Raw genomic sequence first — 25015 nt, 5'->3', positions numbered from 1 at the left:
TTCACCCTTCAGTTCCTGGTTTGTCCAGTTGCTAAAAACTGTTCAATGCTCCTTGCAGATGGTTTCATTTAGCAATTACTGTAGTATTCAATGATCATAATGTGAAAGTTATATTTTCACTCTGCTCCAATCCCATGTTTGTTGGATCAAAGATGAATTAGATTCTGAAATACCAATGGAGATAAAACCTATTGTATTTGATTAAGAACTGTTTGCCCTGGATGATTTGAGATTCAGAAAATGTTGATTTTCATGGGGGTAGCCATATTTTATCATGGAAGTACTTTATTCTAAAAATAATTCCCAGACTACTAGAAATAAATAATCTTTGATATCTTGAAAAGCATTAAGTATGTCAGGAGTAGGAGAAACATGACTTTTGTGGATCAAATTGGGATTGGAGTAGTATTGGACCATTCTGATTTTATTATTAAACTTTTTAATATTTTCATGAGCTATATTTTGTAAATGTCAAATATTGATTTTTAAAGACAGAAACTAGACAAGGGTTTAGGGCCAACTTTGTATAGTCTATGTTCACTATTTAATCAATTAATGTTTTCAAATGATGCACAGTTTGGATGGATTAAAAATAAAGATTTTTGTGGTCTTAAAATCTGAATAAAAATTGCAAAGTACAAAACCCTTTTTTATTCTTGTCAACTTTGTAAAGAATAGTGTGATGTTTCATTTTCTTTGTCTAAAATTGCTTTTGTTTTCAGATGGTGGCCAGCAGAGATCTGCAATCCCAGATCTGTGCCACTGAACATCCAGGGCCTTAAACATGACTTGGGGGACTTTCCTGTGTTCTTCTTTGGTTCTCATGACTACTATTGGGTACACCAGGGCAGAGTGTTCCCTTATGTTGAAGGAGACAAAAACTTTGCTGAGGGACAGACTAGTATTAACAAGACCTTCAAGAAAGGTGAGTTGTATGTTGTTTACAGTGACTCAGAACCAGATCTCCAGTGTAGATTTCTCCACATCTCCTCACTTGCACACAGCACATCTAGTATTAGAGAATTTTCACTAGGCATAATGATCCTGCATCCACTAACTTCCAGTCATATTAGAACCAGGTCTGAAATGAATTTAAGTATAGTAGACTTTGCTATATACGTGAAAAGAATTTCTTCAGCAATCGTTTGTTCGTGTGTGTGTGTGTGTGTGTGTGTGTAGTTGGACACAATCTATTTATTTATTTATTTTTATGTGATATTGAGGATTGAACCCAGTGCCTCACACATATTAGGCGAGTGCTTTGCCACTGAGCCCCAACCTCAGCCCCCAGCAATCTTTCTGTAAACAAAGATTATACTGCAAATAGTCTTCATAATGAAGGGAAACTCCTTTGCCACAAGAGTAGTAAAAGCTTCCTATGAAGAGCTTTACAACTGCTTTTACAAAAAGTTGCCAGGAAATTTGGCTTTCTGGGTAAGAGTGAGATGAATTTAAATCTAGTACAAAGTAAACACCTACTATTAGGGTCACTTGGAGGTCTCTATCATTAAGGTAGAGTGCCTCTGAGGCAGCAGCGGGCATACAGCTGTAATGTTTAGTGAGTTATATTCTATTTCATTATAACCCTATGCTGGTGGTGAATGGTAATTTCCAGAATGTGACTTTAGAAAGAAAATCTCAGGCCAAATGCAGAGCATTGGGAAGATAGTATAAAACTACTACCCTGACCATGTGTGTTTGTATTTCAGTAATTATGTAATTTGTTTGGTCTTATTGTCAGCACTGGAAGAAGCTGCAAAACGTTTCCAGGAATTGAAAGCACAAAGAGAAAGTAAAGAAGCACTAGAGACTGAAAAAAACTCAAGAAAACCTCCTCCTTACAAACACATCAAAGTGAGTCTTACCCATGAAAACACTGGTATTTGATAGACAAGATGAAATCCATTATTCTCTCAGTAGTTAAAGGCCCTTTTTAACTTGTGAAAACTTTTGCTAGTTATCAGCCTGTCTTCTGTAAAACCAACTTAGAGCTTTTGTTGAAGGCGTCAGATGGGAGCCCCTAGCTGCAGTGCTGTGAGGATTAGAACTTCGATAAGCCCTCTCATATCTAGGAGGAACATAGTTCATGTGAAATCTCATTCTTCTTCTACCAGGTTATCCTGCAACCAAATGAGAATATAGGTGTTTAGCCTCTTTTTTCAAAGAGCCCACAGATAAGCATGCTTATCAACCAGTGGAAGGAGAAATACACAGGATAAACAAACAAAAAATTCATTTTTCAGGTTTGGATATTTTTGTTGACCAAGGAGAGTTATTATTCTTAGCTTATTCACAGAGAAATTAAGGTAAAGAGCTTTGCTTAGAGTCATATCACAAGATATTAGCAGAGGCCTGTATAGCACGGGCTTTTGGCGGGGCAGTGCTGGGGGGATGTTTCTGTTCAGATTGCTAGTAGATTGCTTACCTTGGCCTCCCTCTCTTTTGTGATTTTGTTTTCTAGGCTAACAAAGTAATAGGAAAGGTACAGATACAGGTTGCTGACCTGTCGGAGATTCCCCGCTGTAACTGCAAGCCTGCTGATGAAAACCCTTGTGGCCTGGAATCAGAGTGTCTGAACAGAATGTTACAGTACGAGTGTCACCCACAGGTCTGCCCAGCTGGAGATCGTTGTCAGAACCAGTGCTTTACAAAGAGGCTATATCCAGATGCAGAGATCATCAAAACAGAGCGAAGAGGCTGGGGCCTCAGGACCAAAAGGAGCATTAAGAAGGTAGGATGTGATAGAGGTAGTGGTTGGGGTGGAACAGACCAAAACTGTGTTACTTAGGAATACTTCTGTAGTGTAAACAGATATATAATGTAAGGACCACTAAATGCTGCAAAGGAAAATAAAGCTATAAGAGGGAATAGCTGGCTGGGGATGTGGCTCAAGTGGTAACACACTCACCTGGCATGCGCGGGGCGCTGGGTTCGATCATCAGCACCACATAAAAATAAAAAAATAAAAATAAAGATGTTGTGTCCACCAAAAACTGAAAAATAAATATTTTAAAAATTAAAAAAAAAAAGAGGGAATGGCTGCTAGATGCAGTGGCACATGCCTATAAATCCCAGCGACTTGGGAGGCTGAGGTAAGAGGATTTCAAGCCAGCCTCAGCAACTTAGTGAGGCCCTACGCAACTTAGTGAGACTCTGACTCAAGATAAAAAATTTTTAAAAAGAGCTGGGGATATGGTTCAGGGTTCAATCCTCGGTACCCCCCCTCCCCCAAATGGCTAATGACAGGGATTACTATTTTCAATTGATTAGGAAGCCTGAAGAGGTGACATTTAACCTGAATGTGTAAAGTAGAAAACCATGTAGATCTATCATAACAGCATTTCAGACCAAAGGAAAAGCAAGTTCAAAGGCCTTATCATAAGCCAGGTGTGGTGGCACATGCTTGTAATCCCAGTGACTCAGGAGGCTGAGACAGGAGGAGTTCAAGTAGTTCAAGGCAAATCTTGACAACTTAATGAGACCTTGTTTCAAAATACAAAATAAAAAGGGCTGGGCATGTAGCTCAGTGGTAAAGCATCCCTGGATTCAGTCCCCAGTACTGAAGGGAAAAGGCAAACTAATAAGTCTGGAGAAGAGTGACAAGGAGTGGAGTGGAAGGTAAAAGATGAGGTGAAATGGGTAGCCAGGGGTTAAATATTATTGGGCCTTGTAGACGATGGGATGAGAAACTTACGGATTTTAGTAGGGAGTGCCTCCATCTGACTTGGTGCATTAGTTATTACTGCTATATAACAATATTACCACCAAGTTAGCAACTCACAGTTTATGAAGCTCAGGATTTCAGGCAATGCTTAGCCTGGGTCTCTACTTAGAATCTGAAGGTTACATCAAGGTGCCCACCAGTCTCCCAGGGTTATGTTCTCAGCTTGTGCCTCAGCTAAGTAAGGATCCACCTCTCTGTTCATGTGGCTATTGGCAAAACTCTGTTCTTTGTAGCTGTAAGTCTGAGAGCTTCAGGTTGGTGTTTCTTTGTTTGGGGGGATGGTTTCTTGCTGTTGGCCAGGAGTTGCTCTTGCCCACATTTCCTTGCCACCTGGGGTTCCCAACATAGTCACTTGCTTTCTTTACAGTGAATGGAAGGGAGACTCCCAATAAGATAGACACTAAGGTCTTAAGTAGTAAACTCACAGAACACATACACACCATCATTATTACCATATTGTATTAGTTAGAAGCAAATCACAGGTCATGCTCACTTTCAAGGGGAGAGGTTTGTGCAAGGGCATGAACACCAGAAGGCAGGGATTTGGTTTTGGATTGTTTGTTTTGGGGGGTTTATTTTGTTTGGTACTGGGGATTGAACCCAGGGGTACTTTACCACTAAGCTACATTCCTAGTCCTTTTTATTTTATTTTGAGACAGGGTCTCATTAAGTTGCTTAGGGCCTTGCTAAGTTGCTAAGGCTGGCCTTGAAATTGCAGTCCTTCTGTCTCAGCCTCCCAAGCTGCTGGGACTACAGACATGTGTCACTGCTCCTGGCTAGACTAGAGGGACCACTTTGAGAGTCAGTCTATCAAACCTGGGTTTGTCAAGTCCAGTTTTTGTCACTGTGACCAAAATATCTGACAAAAACAACTTAGAGGAAGGAAAGTTTATTTGGGGTTCATGGTTTCAGAGGTCTCAGTCCATAGATGGCCAGCTCCATTACACTGGGCCCAAGGTGAGACAGTTCATCATGGCAGAAGGGCCCAGTAGAAGAAAGCTGCTCAGCTCAATGTGGGGTCAGAAAGCAGAGAGAGGGAACAGGGAAGGGCCCATAGGAAAGATGCATTCTTCCAGGATATACCTCCTCCAAACATACCTCCTGACTAAAGTTATTACCCAATTACTGCATTTCAATTAGGATGGACTAATTAGTTTACAGCTCTCATAATCCAATATTTTCACCTCCCAACATTTCTGCATTAATAGGAGCTTTTGGGGAATACCTCATATTTGAACTATAAAATTCTAGTCAGTTTTATGTCACTGTGACCAAAATAGGTTTCAAAAGGAGAACTTTGGCCAGGCACAGTAGCACACACTTGAAATCCCAACTGCTTGGGAGGCTTAGACAGGAGGATTGCAAGTTTGAGGCCAGGCTTGGCAACCTAGTGAGACCCTGTCTCAATTAAGAAGGATTGGGGATGTAGTTTAGTGTTAAACCATGTTTGGTACCCAGTACCAAAAACAAAAAGGTCAAGTACATTTAAAGTTGTTATATAATGAGCTGGGCCTGCTGATGCATGCCTGTAATCCAAGTAGTTTGGGAGGCTGAAGAAGGAGGATTACAAGTTAAAAGCCAGTCTTTGCAACTTAGAAAGGCTCTAAGCAACTTAGAGCCTGTCTCAAAATACAAAATAAAAAGGGCTGGGGACTCAGTGGTTAAGCACCTCTGAGTTTAATCCCTGATACCAAAATAAAATAAAATAAAAAATAAGGACTGAAGATATAGCTCAGTTGTAAGGTGTCCTTAGGTTCAATTCCCAGTACTAAAAAAAAATATGTATGGGGAGTTATGTAATAAAAATTATATTATTTTAATGCTATGCATATCACACATACAAATGTTTTCTATGACTCTGGAGAAGTTTATAGGGCTATCTTGAAATCCATCAAGTTTAATGTTGTTAAACCTTTTAATAGTAGTTGCATTTATTCTAAAATAACTTTTTAAGTTAATAATATAATCAAGGGAAAAGAAAATACAATCTGGACTGATCTTCCCTTTAGCATTTGAAGGATTACTAATGTAAGACAATTGGCCTTTTACAAAATAGCTATAAATATTCAGTCGTGGAAAAGCATAATCATAATGATGTTAAAGCAACATGGAAATGATTTTTGTTACATTCACAATAAAAAAACAAATATAAGGGGCTGCGGTTGGGGCTCAGCAGTAGCACACTTGCCTGGCATGTGTGAGGCACTAGGTTCAATTCTCAGCACCGCATATAAATAAATAAAATAAAGGTCTATCAACAACTAAAAAATAAAAAACAAATATGAAATTGAATGTACACAGTCCTTCCCCTTTTCATACATAACAGACTACTGAAAATGTGTGCCAGAATCAAACAAAAAAATTCCTGTTATATAGTGGTTTCTTTTCTGGAAAAATTTTTGGGGATGCTAAGAATTGAACCCAGGGTCTTACATATGCTAATAAGTATAAGCAACTACTGAGCTTCATTTCTAGCCTATTTTTCATACTTACAGAAAAAGTATTAGATCTTGAATTACAGCCTATCATTTTTTGCTGCAGTGTTTTATTTTGAAGTTCTGGGATTGATTCCTAGGGGTACTCTACCATTGAGCTATATTCCAGCAGCCCCTTGCCCCCACCCCCAGGATGGCTTTAAACCTGCGATTTTCCTGCCTCAGCCTCCCAAGTAACTGGGATTACAGGCATGCACCACTGCTCCCAGCCTTTCCTACAATTTTTTTAAATATTTTTTTTAGAGAGAGAGAATTTTTAATATTTATTTTTTAGTTTTTGGCGGACACAACATCTTTATTTGTATGTGGTGCTGAGGATTGAACCCGGGCCGCATGCATGCCAGGCGAGCACACTACCGCTTGAGCCACATCCCCAGCCCCAATTTTTTTTTTTTAATATTTATTTTTTAGGTGTAGATGAACACAACACAATGCCTTTATTTTTATGTGTTGCTGAGGATCGAACCCGGGTCTTGCCCGTCCTAGCAAGGTGACTAAGTGCTGAGGCAAGAGAATCGCAAGTTTGAGGCCAGCCTTGGCAACTTAGTGAGACCCTGTCTCAAAAAATAAAAAGGTCTGGGGATGTGGCTCATTGGTAAAGCACCCCTGGGTACAGTCCAAATAAACAGATAAACAAACAAACATACACTTACCATATGGTACAGCAAATCACACTCCTGACCATTTGTCCCAGAAAAATGAAAATCTTTATCTACATGAAAACTTTTCCAGAATATTCATAGCAGCCTTATTTGTAATAGCCAAAATTTGGAAACAATTCAAATGTTCTTCAGTGAATGAATGGTTAGACTGACTAGTATATCCATTCTGAGGAACACTAGTCAGCAATTAAAAAACAAGCTTATTTTTGGGGGTGCTAGGGATTGGACCCAGGGCATTGTGCATGCCAAGCAAATCCTCTACCAACTGAGCTATATCCCCAGCCCAACAAACTGTTAATACACATAACTTGGCTGTATCTCAAGGGAATTAGCCTGAGATTTGTGTACCAATGTCAGTTTTCTGGCTTTATACTGTGCTATGGATCTGCAAGATGGAGGAAGCTGAGTGAAGGGTAGGTACAAAGATCTCTGCACTATTTTTTCTAACTTCCTATGAGTATCTAAAATTACTTCAAAATAAAAAAGTTTAAAAAACAAAGACAGAGCTTATTTGTTTCAGATTCAGATCTTTCCCAGTTCTTACTCCCAACCCCTCACAGTTACAAACCTGGAGTGATAATTACAAACCAGTCTGTGGTAATTATATAGCTTCAAAGTCTGGGGTTAATTTTTTCCTCAGATCCTAGCAACATGTCATGTGGTATCACTTGGACTATAGAAATGTATTCTTAGCAAGAAAAGACAAGTAGATTGGCACTTTATGAGGCACTTGTACAAGAAAAATAGTGCCCCTGTTGTAATTTATAAATAAATTACCATTTATTTCCAGGGTTTCATTTATTTCAGGATTCTTTTTAGTTAATTATGATAGAGGATAGCTGTGTTAAGCAATATTTTATAATATGATACACTGATTTTAGTTATATATTTACATGCTTCTCTGCAGGGCGAATTTGTAAATGAATATGTTGGTGAATTAATTGATGAAGAAGAATGCAGACTTCGAATCAAGCGAGCCCACGAGAACAGTGTAACTAATTTTTATATGTTAACTGTTACAAAGGTAAAATTGCTTTTTTTTTGGGGGGTAAGAAAAAGGGATTTTCTGTTCTTGTTTCATGGTTTCAGGTTGAATTCAGTTTCTTTTGATTTTTCCCAAGCAAATTATAATGTCTTATAATAGCCAGCAAACTATAATGTGCTGATTATTCTAGAATACGAAATAAATCATTATTGAAGCCTTGCACATGTCATATAAGAAAATACTAAGAATGAAAAGATAACCAGAAATAGGTTTTACATATCTGGATCTGCATTTTAGTTCCTGGATATTATGAAAGACCTGGGCCTCAGTTCCTTTTTAAAAATATTTTTCCTTAGTTGTACATGGACACAATGGCTTTATTTTATTTATTTATTTTTTATGTGGTACTGAGGATTGAACCTCGTACCTCACGCATGCTAAGAGAGTACTCTACCACTGAGCTACAACCCCAGCCCCTCAGATTCTTTATCACTGAAGGGAAGAATTAGCTCTGTGATTCTAAATTATAAATCACCATTAAATTTCTCATTTAACAAAAAGTCTAAACTTCTATATTTATATTTTTAATGAGTTAGGAAAATGAGTGTTGTCATAAGAAAAATGATAGTAAAACTGCCAATTTAATAACACATATAATTGTAAGACCTATATATTACATATAATACAATCTTTTCAATAGTCCTCTGATTTACAGAGGACAGGAAACTGAGGTCCAGACATGGTGAGTAATTGTTGAATATCTTGTTATCATTTAAGAGCCAAGACTAGTACCCATGTTTTCTGTGTTCCAGGATATCTCTAAAATTAAAAATCAGACTATGATTAGGGCTTGGGATACAGCTCAGTGTTAGAGCATACCAAATATGTGTGAGGCCCTGAGTTTGATCCCTAGCACTACTAAAAATATATACCCACTATAAATTAAAAGATACAGCATTTTAAAAGTATTTTGCCTGATATATAATTGTTTGAAAGTTTCATAACTTTCAAAAAATTTCTCATGAACAGAAGTTAAAATGCCAATTTTGACGATGCTGGAGTCTGGCTCCATGAACCCTACCTATCCTTACCACCGAGGTCCCTTCAGCCAGCTTGACAACAACATGTAGGAATGTTGTTCCAGATTCTCAGTTCAGTTTCAGGGGCCTAAGCGTTCATCTTTTTACTATATTTTTGAACTTCAGTATAAGTGAAAATAAAATAGGTAACTACTGGAAAGTCTGACCCACACAGTAGTCTGTTCATCAAACAAATCTCCAGATTTTCATCTGGGGAGATTTCTCATTTTTCCTTCTTATATTTTTATACTAAACGCATCAACATCACACTAGTTTTGCTTCCTGCTCTGAGCAAGAATGAGGGCTGACAGCAAAATACTAGAGTAGTTACCTGAACTTGAAGTTTCCTAATTAGAAAATACCTACCTGTATGGCTTGCTAATCTAAGTAGCATTATTTGGTGGTCTGCTTGTTTCTAGAAGCAAACTTAAAAAGAAACTAAATTATGGTTTATCTTAATTACTATGACTTGAAAGTCATCATATAAATTAGAGAACTTAATAAACTGCACAGAGTGTGTCACATTTTGAGACTTATCAGTTGTTAAACACCAGCAGATAGCAAAATGCTGTTGCCTTGTGACCCCTGACTAAGTTGGATGTTTCTAAAATAGACTTATATTTAGCTTTATGTCAAAGATACCTTTCTTTTCTTCCTGAAGGATCGTATAATTGATGCTGGCCCAAAAGGAAATTATTCTCGTTTTATGAACCACAGTTGTAATCCAAACTGTGAAACACAGAAGTGGACAGTGAATGGAGATGTTCGAGTTGGACTTTTTGCCCTTTGTGATATTCCTGCAGGTAAAAAAGTAACCTGATCTCCTCTTCTTTAGGTTTGATACCCAAATATTCATTCAGAAAAGTTCACGTTATATTTGAAATTGTTACCCGTCAATGAAAGGTAAAAGTTTATATCCTGTCTGGGAGCAGTGGCGCATACCTGTAATCCCAGGGGCTCAGGAGCCTGAGGCAGGAAGATCACGAGTTCAAAGCCAGCCTCAGCAATTTAGCGAGGCCATAAGCAACTCAGTGAGACCCTACCTCTAAGTAAAATATTTTTAAAAGGCTGGGGATATGGCCCTCAGTGGTTAAGTGTCCCTGGGTTCAATCCCCACTACCAAAAAAGAAAAAAGAAATTATATCCTGAAAAGAGAACTTAGCAAGAGCCTTTATATAAGAGAGAATGTGTCAGGATTCTGTGTGTCTATGATGCTAGTGCATTACTTCTCTAATGATTGCTTTCTGTATAATGTAACCAGATGCTTAGCTGTTGTTTTCTTTTTAAAATGTATTAGAAGTAATAAGTTTATGTTAAAACCAGTTGGTTTTATTGTTTGTTATTGTTTTTTACTCTGAAAGATCATTTTGTTTCAAATTAGACATAAAAAGCCTTGAAAGCCAGAGCTGTTGCTTTCATTTTTCCTTTTCTATCCAGATCTTAAAAGCAAAACTAAGATTCTTTTTTGTGAAATTAAAAAAAAAAAAAGGTGAGAAGAGAAATTCTGTAGCTAAGACATATTTAAACTCTCTAGAACTATGTAGATTGGTCAAGCCCAGTTAGCAAGAAGCTTGGGAGGCTCTAGTTTGAATCCCTGGATGTTTGATGTATATAGTAAACCTCTGTTTTGAATTTTTTTCTATTTATAACATAAAGCATTACATATGAGAAATAGCATCATCACAATTCCAAGATCACTTTGTTCATTTAGAAACGGGAGTGACTACCTTTTAGAAAAGAAGGCTAAACTAGATGCTCTTTTCTTGATCACAGGTTGCAGATTCCTAGTCCCTATTACATCATTCCAACCACTTTTATCAAAAAGAATATAACTTCTTTTTAGGATATTTAGTGTTGTCATAATTGTTGATGGAGATGTTTTACTGTCTTTCCCCCTTTTTTTTTCTTTTCGTCCATCACTGTTTTCAGTGAGGGTGGATTATGGGAAGGGAAAAAAGTCTTCATGTCAGAATTATGCATCTTCCAGTATGAGAGTATATCTGACAGCTTTTCTCTTCCTCATGACTTGAGTATGCATAATTATTTTTCTTATATTTTAGGGATGGAGTTAACGTTTAATTATAACTTGGATTGTCTGGGCAATGGCAGAACGGAGTGCCACTGTGGGGCAGATAACTGCAGTGGCTTTCTAGGAGTGCGACCAAAGGTCAGTTGTGGGGGGGAGCACCCCTAGCCAAAAGAAAATAGAAGTGGGGCTGCAGAAGTTTGCTTATAACCATTTCAGGAAAAAGCTGTCAAATGGTCACCTGCTCTACTTAGTGGATCATCAGGAATGTTTACCAGTAGTTTACACACTTTGATTTTCTAGGAATCCTATTTTAGTAAGATCTTTTAGTTCTGAATTGTATTCGTACTTCTGATTGTTTGAAATTGGCAATCCTCTTGAAACTTTTTTATTAATTAACTATATACTAAGACTGCTGAATAGTGAATGTTGTAGTATGTGAACTATAGAACTTAATGGGAAAATTCAGATAGCCTGCTGTTGTGGTGCACTCCTATAATCCCTGCAACTCAGGAAGCTGAGGCAGGAAGATCACAAGTTCAAGGCCAGTCTGAGCAACTTCACAAGACCCTGTTGCAAAATAAAATTTAAAAAAGGAATAGAGCTATAGCTCAGTGTTAGAGTGCCCCTGGGTTCAATCCCCAGTAACACACACACACACACACACACACACACACAGAAGAAAAGAGAAAGAATTCACAAGTTGTCTAAGTATTAGTTAATAAAAGTTATTTGGATTTATCACCACCTTTACAATTAAACAAAACAGCCTTTTCAAAAGTCAATGAAAACAAAGCCTTATTTTTATTGTAGTATTTTTATAGGAAAGGTCCACCTGGTGTTTTTAGGAATTGTACAGAAGATGAATTTAAATTAACAAAGGGTTTTCCTTTCTATATATTGCTTCCTACACTATCTGTGATCACTGAAACTGTGGTCCTTCTTTCCTACTAGGCATGTGCAGCAACAATTGAAGAGAAGGTGAAAAATGCCAAGTTAAAGCAGAAGAGACGAAAAATCAAAACAGAACCAAAGCAGATGCAAGAAGATTACTGTTTTCAATGTGGAGATGGTGGAGAGTTGGTCATGTGTGACAAAAAAGACTGTCCCAAAGCATACCACCTCCTATGCCTTAACCTGACTCAGCCACCATATGGTAAGCTAGACCTGCAAGGCCCTTTCTCTGTTTGGGTCTTTGGTAACTGTGTGTTTATCAGAGTACATTCTATTCTCCTTAGTAGAACCATGAAGTAAGTGACATTGAATAGAACAAACAGCAATAGCAAATAAAATTATGCAGGTGAACTGGGATACCCTGTGTGGCAGCAAGGATCAGTTTCTTTTGAGTATTACCATAGGTGGGTTATTGGACCTATGGCGTTGGGTTTGGGCCACTAGCTCATATCCATACAAAACAACACTACTAGGTGTATGTTTGGCTGGAATTTGGAGTTGTATTCAATCTAATTCAATCGCCACTCAGAGTGGAGGTGGGGTCTTGGGTTTTCCTGGGTTATCAAGACAGGCACTAACCCGGGTGCTCTCCTCCTTCCTCCCATACCCTGTGTTAGGAAAGTGGGAGTGCCCGTGGCATCAGTGCGATGAGTGCAGCAGTGCAGCCGTTTCCTTCTGTGAGTTCTGTCCACACTCATTTTGTAAAGATCATGAAAAGGGAGCTCTGGTTCCCTCTGCATTGGAAGGCCGACTCTGCTGCTCTGAACATGACCCCTTATCTCCTGTGTCACCAGAATACTGGAGCAAGATCAAATGTAAATGGGAATCACAAGATCATGGAGAAGAAGTAACAGAATAAATAAATGGGTGATGATCCCCCCTTCCTGTTTAAATGCAAAGAAAAAAGCAAGTAGATAATGCATTCAAAAAGAAGAGACTGCTGCAGCGCATATAGCCTTTGCCATCGGAACTGCCTTATTAAAGCAAAAATGGAAAACCAGAGTACACAGGCAGAAGCAGTTGGTGGTGTCTGGGTTTTGCTTTGTTTTTCTTGGTGTAGGGATTCTTCTCTGGAGGGTTAAATTCCCTTGTTTTTTTCTTGCCTTTTATTGTGCTTCAATGTCTTTGCAGCTAGGAAAAAAGATGTCTTTGCTTTTATTAAAGTAAGAACAAACAGAAAGGAAAATTTTGTTAATAAGATCAATTTAAAGTTTAAGATATGTTTCTTGGTTGTATAGAGCAAAAATAGCCATCATTCCTTTATTTATTTTCATTTTTAGGAACTTCAAGATGTGTAGTTCAAATAGTGTGTGTGTGTGTGTGTGTGTGTGTGTGTGTGAAGTAGGAATCAGAGGAAGCCCTCCAGAAATGATCACCTTTATATACCTCTTTACTGAGCAGTAAGTAGGCTACCTTCTCTTTCCCTTCAGAATGTTTTTCATAGTCTTAGAGAAGGGCTGTCTGGAAGTATTAAATCTGGCCTCTTGAAAACAAATGCCCTGGTGAATTTTCTCTTTGGTCTTAAACCAGGGGGGCTTTGTGATATGATAACTCTACCTAGAAAGGTATATAATGTGTATTTTGTTTGATTGTTCATTCATCTGTTTATTTAGGAGGAAGAAAAGGAGTGGGTGTGCTCACTGACTTTAAAATGTTATCCATTGACAACATTTTGGTGGAGTGCATATGTGGATATGAATGTATAGGTGGAATGGCCACTCCTGTTATTTTGACACACTGATAAAGGCAGCTAAAGGGAGATGAAAGGCACAGAACAAAAGCTGGACCATATGAGCCCCATCTAATGTCCAGTCTAATGTTTGACTTGGAATTATGGATATTTTATATTTTCTGTTTTCCTCTCCTAATCAAATATTTCGTTGTCAGCACCATTCAGTCATGTTTCCTAGTAATGCCATATAAGTGAGTCTAAATTGTATTTTGAATAGATCTTTTTGGTTGTGTTCCTAATTTGGGGGATAGGCAGTAAGGGCATCCCCAAGTTATATGTAAACAATCTCTAATTAGTATTATCCAGTACTTAATTGTGCTTGGATGGGCGTGGTGGCACATACCTGTAATCCCAGCAGCTTGGGAGACTGAGGCAGGAGGATTGCAGGCTCAAAGCCAGTCTCACCAATTTAGCAAATTTGCAAGAAACCTAGTGAGACCCTATCTCAAAATAAAAAATAAAAAGGGCTGGGGATATGACTCAGTGGTTGAGTCCCCCCCTCCCCCCCAGATTCAATTCCTGGTACCAAAAAAAGATTGCCCTTGTTGAGTAAGGGGAAAAACTTCTATTTTTACAGGGTATGTAAAAGCCACACAAACACACTTCATCTTAGGAAATTCTTGGAGAAAGTTCCCAAGAAAGCCAGTGTTAGCAAAATTGTTTGACTCTAATATTTGAGTCTTATTGATAAAAGTATACCAAGTTGTCTGCCCACAAAAGTCACTTGCATTTAATTTTTAATAATGAACACACACACACACACACACACACACACAGTAGCCAGTATTCCTTGGATAAAATAATTATTGTTAGACTTTATTGTAACACTGTACTAAATAGAAGTCTATGGTTAGCCTGAATGATTGTTAACTTTCTCCGTGAATTTTGACTGTTTGCAGTTGCTGGTACCTGATAGAATTTTTTTGCCTTCAAGAAGTATCTAATTAACCTTATGAAAATAGGGCAAGTAGATGCTCTACTGCATTCCTTCAGTTGTGTTAAGTGTGTTCTATTTCCTTATCGATTTAGAGCTCTTTTCTGAAAAGAAAAGCTATTTTGTGCCTCCCTCCCTCTCTCTCTCTCTCTCTCTCTCTGTATATAAATGTGCAATTATACTGGATTCTCTCTTGTTTAAAAAAAAAAAAACAATCAAAAAAAAAAAAGCAACAACACTACAAATCCTTTACTTAAGCTCCTAAACTGCCATTTGCCTGGTAGAAGCAATTCATTCTGAGGTGACTTATTGGGAATCCAATAATTCTGTTGATTAGATATGATCCCAAAAGAAAGAGGTACGTGTTATCAAATCTAATTGCTACAAGTAATATGAAATGTAGCTCATGAGAACACTAAACTTTGCTCTTGGGCAATTAGATGTTCTTTGAAAAAAATAAGAAAATTTAGGTTTTAACATACTAAAATTTATTTTATATAGATATAAATGTATGTTTTTTTAAACTTACTAACACAAGGATTTCTTTTAATATTCCAAATGCAACTCTTGTTGAAACAATATCCAACATAAAATTGTATCTTCTTGTTTTGTTTTGGACTTAGTGCTATTTAATATCTGATGACTTTTATATGGTAAGCCAGGGTACATCCTATATACTGCAAATACCTTAGATTTAACTATTTTTATGCAGCATCTTCATTGTGTCACATTTTGTTTTTATATCTATAATAGAGCTCTGCAGAGACTTTAACTTTTTTTATGACTAATAGGATTGTTCTATCATTTCAGAAACCAAGGTAGAAAACAAAATAGCTAACTGTAGCTCTAACACCTTTTATGATCTAAAAAGTGGTTTTAGTCATGCCAGTGCCAAGGACCTCTCCTTGCATCTCCATGGTGTTAATGTTGACCTATTTATCTATTTTAAAGTCACATCTTATGGAAGCAGAAAGAAAATTGTGTTTTATGTGTGCATAAGTATACATGTACTGTGCTTGCCTGGGCTATGCCAGTGAATATTCCAAAAGACATACGGCTTATTTACAGTCTGAAGTTAGTAGCTATTAACTTTTAAATCTTTATGTGGTCAGAGAATAAGTGGATGGTTTTTATTCTTGTCCAAAAATGAAATAACTTACATTATGGGATAATAGTGGTGATTCTTTTTTTAACCTCATGTTAATTCTTTGGAGGAAGAAGTGAACATAACACTTTTGATCATCAGCATAAAGCTTCAGGAATTGGATCAGTAAGAGCTAAAGATGAAATTGTGGGAAACCTTCACACGCACTGCAGTGGAGGCAGGGACAGGACCACAATGACTATGAGGAATCAGAAGAGCTGCATGAGGCTGGCAGAGAAGGAGGGGGAAGATGGCCCTTTATTCCTGTCATGCTGAAGCAGCTGGAACCAGTGATTCACTTCTTTATTGTCAAATCAGTACTGGAGATCAGAGTGAAGTGGGGTTTATTTTCATTTTTGTTTTAATAAGTTTCTGCTTTTTTAATTCTCAAAAAATGATCTGGTTTAAGCTAAAGAATAAATAGGCTTGAGTTTTAGGATCATGGAAGCTTAGAGATTTCTGTGTGTTCAAGTCAGGAACATATCTGAAAACTAAAAAGATAATTGGAGGTGGGTGGGGGATTGCTTTCACACAGAATTTGGCAACATGCCTGTAAATAATGTGGAACTGAGATATTGAATAGCTAATCGTGTAAAGTACTCTTAGGTGGGACAGGCTGTTGGGCAACTTTCCCAATTCATGAAACAGTTTCTTTTTTTGAGTAGTTTCTTGCATGATATGTTCCTAACAGGGTCAAACCAGACCTACAGTTTGGAATCAGAGATGCCATCTATTCAGAATGTAATTTCTGGACTGTCCAGACCTGTTGTGTGTCTTTCATTTGATTTTTAAATACAAAGGTCATCTTTTAGCATTCACCATAAAGTCAAGGTGCTACCTGCCACAGTCACATCCAAACAGGATAAGAAAACAAATTTCTTTGGAGTCCTTACAACTTGGAAAGCTTGTTTGTGGTGTAATTTTACAGAGGTACAATGGCATTGGAAAGTTGCTTTATTGCTGGGCAGTACAGAGTAAACTTGAATTACTTTTTACAAGGCTGATATAACTAGCCTCCTTCCTCCCACTTGTCCAAGTTGCTGCAGTGATCAAATGGAACAATTTCCTTCAGCCTAGGGCCATATAAACTTGTCTCTAGTTATTTGAAAACAAAAAGTTTGTTTTTTTGTTCCATTTTCATATGGATTAACCAACAGATATAAGTAGACAGCTTTGCAAGGAATTAACAAATATTGAAAAGTTGGGAATTTGTATATACCAAAATCTTACCAACTTTTGTCTGGGGTGGGGTACTGGGGAAAAAAAGAGGTTATGTTAAGGTAAGGGAGGGGAATGATAATGTTTACCACAGGTACGATGTAGTCACTTTAACATTGAGACCTCTACTTCATTGAATTCAGGTTTTTTAAGTACTTGAAACTCTTAAGATTCTCCTTATTTTAATTTTCTTTTTTTAAATTTATGGAGTAGAAAACTTTTCATTTTGTATACTGTTTTGGAAACAAATAGCCTAGTCTCTTTCCTCTTTATCTTGGATTAAAGACAAAATTCTGCAAATAGGAGTGTGTCCACAGGAGATAGCTCAGATTTATTGTGCACCTTTAAGGAAGAGACTTCTTCCTGCACGGGATACTAGTCACATTTTTTACAAATATTTCCTATGTATGTTCTTTTTGTTAACCCTATCCCCAGACACTTATTTTCTTTTACTATATGCTTATGGGGGCAGGAGGGATGCACTTATGTTACACTCCTAAAATGCTATGTGTAACCCTTGTATTTCAAAAACCATTTCTGTTTTTTTGTGGGGTTTTTGTCAGTCCATAGCAATTATACTGGACTCCAAAAGTCATTAACATGTAAGCATAAAGGGAAAACAGAATAGCTGCCAAAGTCATTTCTAAGTGACATGACTGCATCTGCCACTGAATGAGAAAGCACCCTTAGCTTCCACTGCTCCCCTTCCCTACTGGCCAAAAGACTCTTGATGTGTGCAAATGGCTCTCAAGTACCCATCAGATTGCCTGTATAAGGTATTTACAAGGTATTTTGTCAGTTTAGAAGTGTACTGGATAAAATTTTTGACTTTGTTGTCATTGACATTATCCCATTTGTTCTGTCTACATATCCTGTGTTAAGGACCATGTTGCCACTAAATAACCAAGATGCTAAATGATTACAACTGGCTAATTAGATCATTTTTTATATACAAGGATGTGTGCATATTTGGAATTGATATGAGAAATTCATTTGTACCCATTTGAGTGATATTGCACAACAGATACCTACAGATTCCGTTTTCGTTTTCTCATGTTCTTTATGATAATAACCTTTGTAGATTATTTCTGTACTTTGTTTATCTGTAATAAACTTTGTAGATCCTGTGAAATGTTATTTTACCTAATCACTTGAGACTTGAGTCTTTGATAACAAAATATCAATATTCACTAAAAGTCAATCTCTTCTGAGTTTCTGAGACTCTGCTGGAAGCTCTTGACACTAGGGATTAGTATTAACTTTCCCTGGGGGTGTTCCACTAGGGCATTACTATATAATGACTTGATGTTGCCACATAGACTTCAAGATATATAATATTTTGAGGATTTTGTTGATTGGCCTATGTTTAATTGCAAAGTGTGAAATGTGCAAAGCTTGGTTAACCTGTATATAGTTCATTGTTGACTAGTGTACTTAGAAATGCCTGTAATATTTAAGCTTCTTACTCATGTGTATGCTGGTAGGAACATATAATTTTTGTACATTATATTTACTGAAATGTTGCCTTTTTTATTTTACAAAATACTTTGGAATTCAAATGTGTTTTCTGTTTCTGTGAGGATTCATTTAGGAAGGTTTTTAATGACATTCCACTGATTTCAGATTTTGCTTGAGATTGACTTCAATAAATTGTCTTGTATGTTCCAAATTAAATATGTGGGCTTGTTCTTTGTCTATAATTTTTTGCTACAACTCATTGGACAGGAGGCCAGCATTGTGTGATTTTGTGTGTTGGGGGAAGGAAGGCTTAAAAACACAAAACATCCAACCTCATGCAGCTTTTCTTCCTTCAAAATGCTGCAGTACTGCTAAGAAACTGGATCTTAAAAAGTGAGTTTTGTTTTTCATAGAGGAAATATTCTTAGAGAACGTTGCTTCTTGCTTTGGTGTGGTAAAAGACCATCTACGCACCACCTGGTTGGTGAAAGTCCCCAAGGGAGATGCTAATCAATCTTCATCCCACTGGTATGAGACCCAAAGGTGACCTGCAGCTTGGCTGGGCACTAGTGGAACCAGCTCCCTGCGGAGCTGGCTTTCATTGCTGTGCTAGGTGACGCCCTGAAAGGGGCCCCTCCTGCTTCCTAGAAGCCAGATCTTCCTGATAGCAGATCTGGCTGGGGAAAGGAGGCTGACTGCCATGGCTTCCTGCCATTCCCGCGGCGCCCACCAGCCGGCGCTTAAAGCCAGGCGGGTTGCAGGCAGCCTCTTCCCTGGCGCAGCGTCTCCACGCAGCAGCCGCCACGTCAGCGCGGCGAACGCCCGGGCGCGCTGGCCGGATGGAGAAGGCAGCCGCTGCCTTTGGGGCCGAAGTGGGTGTGCGAGTCTTGCTGTTCGCAGCCTTCCTGTAAGGAATTGCGGGTCGGATCCCAGAGCGTGGCACCTGTTAACAGGCAGTGGGAGACACTACTGCCTTGGAGGTGGCAGCCTGCCTCATCCGCCAGCCAGGCAGCTGGGTCCTCCGGGAGAAAGCAGCATGCCAAGAAGCTTCTATGCTTTTGTTTCCTCCTCAGGGTGACTGAACTTCTCCCTCCCTTCCAGAGGCATATCCAGCCAGAGGAGATGTGGCTTTACCGGAATCCATATGTGGAAGCGGAGTATTTCCCTACCAAGCCAATGTTTGTGAGTGAAGAACTATCCTTTGCCTATCACAATACTGTTTGATGCTAGGATGCAAAAAGTGGGTCATTCTGGCCCCCAGATTATCTTTGTGGAGAACTTATTGTTCCCTTGGTTGATGTGCTCAAGAATTTCCTTCCTGATGTTTAAGGTCGAGATTTAGAGAGCAAGATGTAAGTCTTTTGGATGCAAATGGATTCTCTGTGAAAGTAACTGGTCCTTTAGAATAGTGGGTGTTATTTACTGGTGGAACTGCCAGCTCCCAGCTACCCCACCCCCCAGAAACAAAGGACCCTAAAAGACCTCTGCTTACATATAGGAATTATTTCTGTTCTGGAAGTTCTGCTGTAATGTCCATCCCTCTACCTGTAGGAGTGACTTTAACAACTAATGTGGGGTTTTGCTGTTTTGCTTTTGACACATTCTGATTCAGGTCATTGCATTCCTCTCTCCACTGTCTGTGATCTTCCTGGCCAAATTTTTCAAGAAGGCAAATACAGCAGACAGCAAACAAGCCTGCCTGGGTAAGAGCTAGCCCTTTCTGATGATGATGTATTCTTAGAGCTAGGAATGAGATGCTTCCCAGTGGTAGAGTTCAGGCACTAGAACCCTATGCAGAAACCAGAGTTCCACATTGCTAAAGCAATTATATCAACCTGTATGCCATGCAACCCCCTGAGACAGAACTTACAGGTGTGCTTTATATACTGGCTTATTTGTACCTCAGGAATGTCTCTGGCTAGGTACAGAAGTTTTCCCTTTACTACAAAGGATGGTCCTTGAGCACCATAGTTATTTTTGTGCTCAGGTCTTGTTGGACTATCTCAAAAAGTGCATGAGCTGCTGCTGTCTTCATGAGGCAGTAGATACGCAATTCCTCCCACGTAGATACCACTAACAATTTCTTTTATTTCTAGCTGCCAGCCTTGCTCTAGCTCTGACTGGTGTCTTTACCAATACAATAAAACTGATAGTGGGAAGGTAAGTGATAAGACTTAGCACCCCAGTGCCTGCCCCAGTCCTCACCCCATCAGGAAAGACCAGGAATAGCAATCCATCACACATCTTTATCATCCTTTTCTCATTTATCATCAGTCTAATCTTTCTCATTCAGCACTTCCTCCTACCTCAGTCCTGCTGATTATGACAAGTGGACTCTTTTTTGGCTTAACAGCATTTCCCACTAACAATCAGCACAGTCCTTGGCCTTAGTGCATCTCTAAAGTCGAAGTGTGATTTGTTTGCCCTAAAATGTAATTGCACGCTAAAGTCACTTTTTTTTCCCCTCATTTAAATTTCAGCCATGGAACTAGGTTTTTCTTATGTGGTAATTATCCTACTCTAGTTATATTGCCCTGGGACATTATATACCAACAATTAAAAGGAATATTGATGGGCTGGGGATGTGGCTCAAGTGGTAGCGCGCTGGCCTGGCATGCGTGCGGCCCGGGTTCGATCCTCAGCACCACATACAAACGAAGATGTTGTGTCTGCCGAAAACTAAAAAAAAATAAATATTAAAAAAATTCTCTCTCTCCCTCTATCTCTCTCCCTCTCTCTTTAAAAAAAAACAACAACAAAAAAGGAATATTGATGTCTGATACAACTGAAAAATACTTTCTAGAAGTTTAAATGTTTAAATCATGCTTATTTCTTCCAGGCCACGCCCAGATTTCTTTTACCGCTGCTTCCCAGATGGACTAGCCCATTCTGACTTGATGTGTACAGGGGATAAAGATGTGGTGAATGAGGGTCGCAAAAGCTTCCCTAGTGGACATTCTTCCTGTATGAATTTCATATGGATTCAACTTGAATGCTTATTAATGTGTTTAACCTAGGAAGCTTGTAGGGATGAGAACATCCAACTACAGTTGTTCTTACACCTACAGATTGGAATTCCCTTCTTCTTTAATAACCCTGTGATTTTACAAGCCTGAACCTTGTATGTCAGTAAATATTAGAGTACAGAGAGGTAGTTTATATCCATGAGATTTGCACATTTTATTATTACTGTATTAATTGCCTACATCCTGTAATCTTGTACTTGTCCCCCAAAATAACTAATCTTTACTAAAGAGTTACTATGTGTCATGTGCTCTGCAGCATTTAAAATTTGTACCTCATTTATAGCTCACAATATCCCACTAAAGTGGGTACTATTATTTTTAAGATTCCCATTTATAGATGAGGAAACAAAAGTATAAAGAGGTTAAATAACCTGCCTAAAATCATAGAGCTATTCTAACCTATCCTCAGGTAAAAAATATTAACTTAGGAACAAAATAAAGTCCTTTATTTTCCCTTTTCTTTCCTCACAATCAGTGATCTACACCAGAAATATGCAAAAAGTTATGAAATATATTTGTACTCCCTAGTGTATTTGGAATTGAGTGTTGGGGGTGTATAGCTCAGTGGTAGAATGCTTGCTTAGCTTGTGTGAAGCTCTGGGTTCAATCTCTAGCACCACCAAAAAACATACAAAAATACTTATAGGTTTTTGTCTGTCCTAGTTGCATTTGCTGGTCTGGCCTTTGCTTCCTTCTACCTGGCAGGGAAGTTACACTGCTTCACACCACAAGGCCGTGGGAAATCTTGGAGGTTCTGTGCCTTTCTGTCACCTCTACTTTTTGCAGCTGTAATTGCACTGTCCCGCACCTGTGACTACAAACATCACTGGCAAGGTAAGCAAGTATTCATGCCATGGAAGCTTCCATGTTTTATTCATTTTTATCCCTAACAACTGACATTAAGGATACTTGCTTTCTCACTAAGTGCTTTCTCACTAAATATGTTGCATGAATGAACATGAACAAGTGTGGGTGGTCTAGGTTCTGTATTAAGAGTATACATTTATAAGATATATGGAAGTCAAAAGTTAACCTTTTAAAGAGAGATTACCAAAACAGAATGTACTAATTTTTCCATTATTTGAAGCACTGTTAAGTTCCAGTTAAATTGCATCTATAAGAAAGTTTTAAAGCTAGGCATGGTGGTATACATCATCTGCAGTCCCAGCTACTCAGGAGGCTAAAGCAGAAGGATCATTTGAGCCCAGAAGTTGCCAGATTAGACAATATAGCAAAGGCCCATCTCAAAAGAAAAAAATATATGTATATATTTTTAGTTGTCAATGGACCTTTATTTTATTTATTTATATATGGTGCTGAGAATTGAGCCCAGTGTCTCACACATGCTAGGCAAGCATCTACACTAAACTAAAACCCCAGCCCTTGCCACATTTTTTAAACAAACCTAGAAGCTCAATCTATTTCTTTTGAAAATCAAGCTTATTGTCTATAATTTGTTCAGAAACAAAAACTTTGGTATTTTATCATTTCTCAAAGAAATTTAGGATGAATGCTAGTAACATTCCAAATGACAGCATATCTTTAAAGAAAAGCCACAATTCCAAAAGAAATTCAATAGTATTGCTCGCTCCTCGGGAGCCATATTTTAAAGAATGAGCAAAGAGAGGCAACTCCTAAAGAGTTTATTCCTTCCTCTAGGACTACTGAAATGGTACAGGTCAACGAATAGCAAGCAATTCATAAATCTTTGTCACTCTTGTGAATTAAAAAAATTCTAATTTAGTCCCCTCTGCACAAAGTAATGGTGTGTTCTGATGTGTTTAAAGAACAATCTGACTATGCTAATCCTATAACTATATGACAAAATTAAGAAAGTCTAAAGAAACCACAACTATGAAGGGGGGAACTTACAAGTAAGAGTGATAAAAGAGGGGGGGCGGGGACTTACAAGTAAGAATAACCTGGAAGGCCAAGTCTCCTATTCTGTCCAGTGTCTAATGGGATCTAAAATTCTAATATGATTAATAAAGGTATTGGGGCTGGGGATGTGGCTCAAGCGGTAGCATGCGTGCGGCCCAGGTTCAATCCTCAGCACCACATACAAAGATGTTGTTTGTCCGCTGAAAACTAAAAAAAATTAAATATTAAAATTAAAAAAATAATAAAAAATAAAAAAATAAAGGTATTGTGTCCAACTACAATTAAAAAAAATGTTTAAAAAAATACCTTATATTTCCTCTCTCTTCAGATGTACTAGTTGGATCCATGATTGGAATGACATTTGCCTATGCCTGCTACAGACAGTATTATCCTCCTCTGACTGACGAAGAATGCCATAAACCATTTCCTGACAGACATGCACTTTCTGCTCTTCAGAAGAAGCCTGGTGATTCTTACTATTTGGATATTTAAGTCAAATCTAAATTCAGTGGAGAATAGGCAAGTCAACCTTAGAACCAAGCACATAACAAGAATTCTGGCCTTTTTATCTCTTCCAAGGTACAAGTGATGGCATAAGCCACACTGTATTCAGCCTCCATGTGATTATGAACTTTTGCCCTACTTGACATGATCTACCATGAGGAATCAAAGTTCTTTTCCACCACTGTATGCCACCCATTCAATAAAGGGATCTTTCAATAGTTCTCCAGTGGCTTATGCATACAATCCATTAGGTTGATAATCTTAAGATTTAGTGTTTTAATATTTAATTTAAATGCTACTTTTTAAAGGGTCTTTTCTCAAAGACTTTTACACAGCCCTACTCTTATCCTAGAAGCTAGTTAATTATCAGATTTGTGAGCTGGACCCAGTGACACATGCCTATAATCCCAGCAGCTCAGGAGGCTGCAGCAGGATGATCAAAGCCAAAGCCAGCCTCAGCAACTGAGCAAATCCCTAAGCAACTCAGCAAGACTCTGTTTCTAAATAAAATATTTAAAAGGGGCTGGGGATGTGGCTTAGTGGTTAAGTGCCCCTGGGTTCATTCCCTGGTATCAAAAAAAAAAAAAATTTTTTTTTTGTTTCTCATAAATCAAAATGTTAGGATCAAAGGCATGACCAAATTATCTTGATTCTATATACTTTCTCTAGTGACAATTCCATTAAACCTTAAATAGGAAAATGTCCAATCTTAGCTAATTTACCACTCCTGTGTACATCTATCCAAGTCCAGGCATCTGGTGTTGCTGTCCATTTTGAACACTGTGGGCATAAACAATCTGTTGAATTACTAAGAGAACAGAGCAAAAAAGAAGAAAATGGTCAGGAATGTAGTTTCAGTACTAACAACAGATGATTTTTTTCTACCTCATTTCTCTTTGTGCTAATGAGCTTCTTGCCCAAATTCATATCTGCCAACTAAGATAGAAAAGAAGTTACAGAAATTATTTGGAGGACAAATGAATCATTTTCTATCTTTTCTTCAAAAGAAGATACAAGAAACAATTACAGGACATCATCAGAAATGATGATCTAGTTCCTACAGCTAGCTGTTGTTTTCTTTATTGTAATTATATTTTAAACGATTTTTACTTATGTATATCTTTTTATAACACATTTTCAATGCACTTCTTCCTTTACTAAACCTGATATTCAAATAAAATGATGAATGTGTG

At 38.0% G+C, this 25015-nt stretch overlaps 2 protein-coding genes across 8 annotated transcripts in view; both read left to right on the top strand.

Annotated features, from left to right (window-relative positions):
• The window catches only part of Nsd3 (nuclear receptor binding SET domain protein 3), a 72657-nt gene extending 54030 nt beyond the window's left edge, over positions 1–18627 (top strand). For 3 of the 6 annotated variants that reach the window (XM_048792792.1, XM_048792789.1, XM_048792788.1), the window contains 8 exons: positions 723–925; positions 1742–1854; positions 2462–2731; positions 7789–7905; positions 9607–9748; positions 11006–11112; positions 11926–12127; positions 12543–18627. In XM_048792792.1, the coding sequence (XP_048648749.1) occupies positions 723–925; positions 1742–1854; positions 2462–2731; positions 7789–7905; positions 9607–9748; positions 11006–11112; positions 11926–12127; positions 12543–12784 (1396 nt within the window). In that variant the 3' untranslated portion in view covers positions 12785–18627. The remainder of the gene's footprint in view (positions 1–722; positions 926–1741; positions 1855–2461; positions 2732–7788; positions 7906–9606; positions 9749–11005; positions 11113–11925; positions 12128–12542) is intronic. The other 3 variants (XM_015501273.2, XM_048792790.1, XM_048792793.1) reach the window with 2 other exon arrangements.
• Positions 18628–19187: 560 nt separating this feature from the next.
• On the top strand, positions 19188–25013 carry Plpp5 (phospholipid phosphatase 5). Of its 2 annotated transcripts, XM_015501270.2 has the most exons (7): positions 19188–19318; positions 19485–19593; positions 20024–20114; positions 20508–20571; positions 21251–21375; positions 22101–22271; positions 23647–25013. In XM_015501270.2, the coding sequence occupies exons 1-7, from the start codon at positions 19251–19253 to the stop codon at positions 23808–23810; spliced, it is 792 nt and encodes a 263-aa protein (XP_015356756.1). In that variant the 5' UTR covers positions 19188–19250; the 3' UTR covers positions 23811–25013. The 2 variants fall into 2 exon arrangements, with proteins under 2 accessions (XP_015356756.1, XP_048648752.1); XM_048792795.1 differs by lacking the exons at positions 19188–19318; positions 20508–20571 and having other exon boundaries at positions 19578–19593.
• The last annotated feature ends 2 nt before the right edge of the window (positions 25014–25015 follow it).

Source organism: Marmota marmota, unplaced genomic scaffold (assembly GCF_001458135.2).
Source record: "Marmota marmota marmota unplaced genomic scaffold, marMar, whole genome shotgun sequence".
Lineage (NCBI taxonomy): Eukaryota > Metazoa > Chordata > Mammalia > Rodentia > Sciuridae > Marmota > Marmota marmota.
The sequence above is the reverse complement of the archived record's forward strand: the minus strand, read 5'-3'. Positions and strand labels throughout refer to the sequence as shown.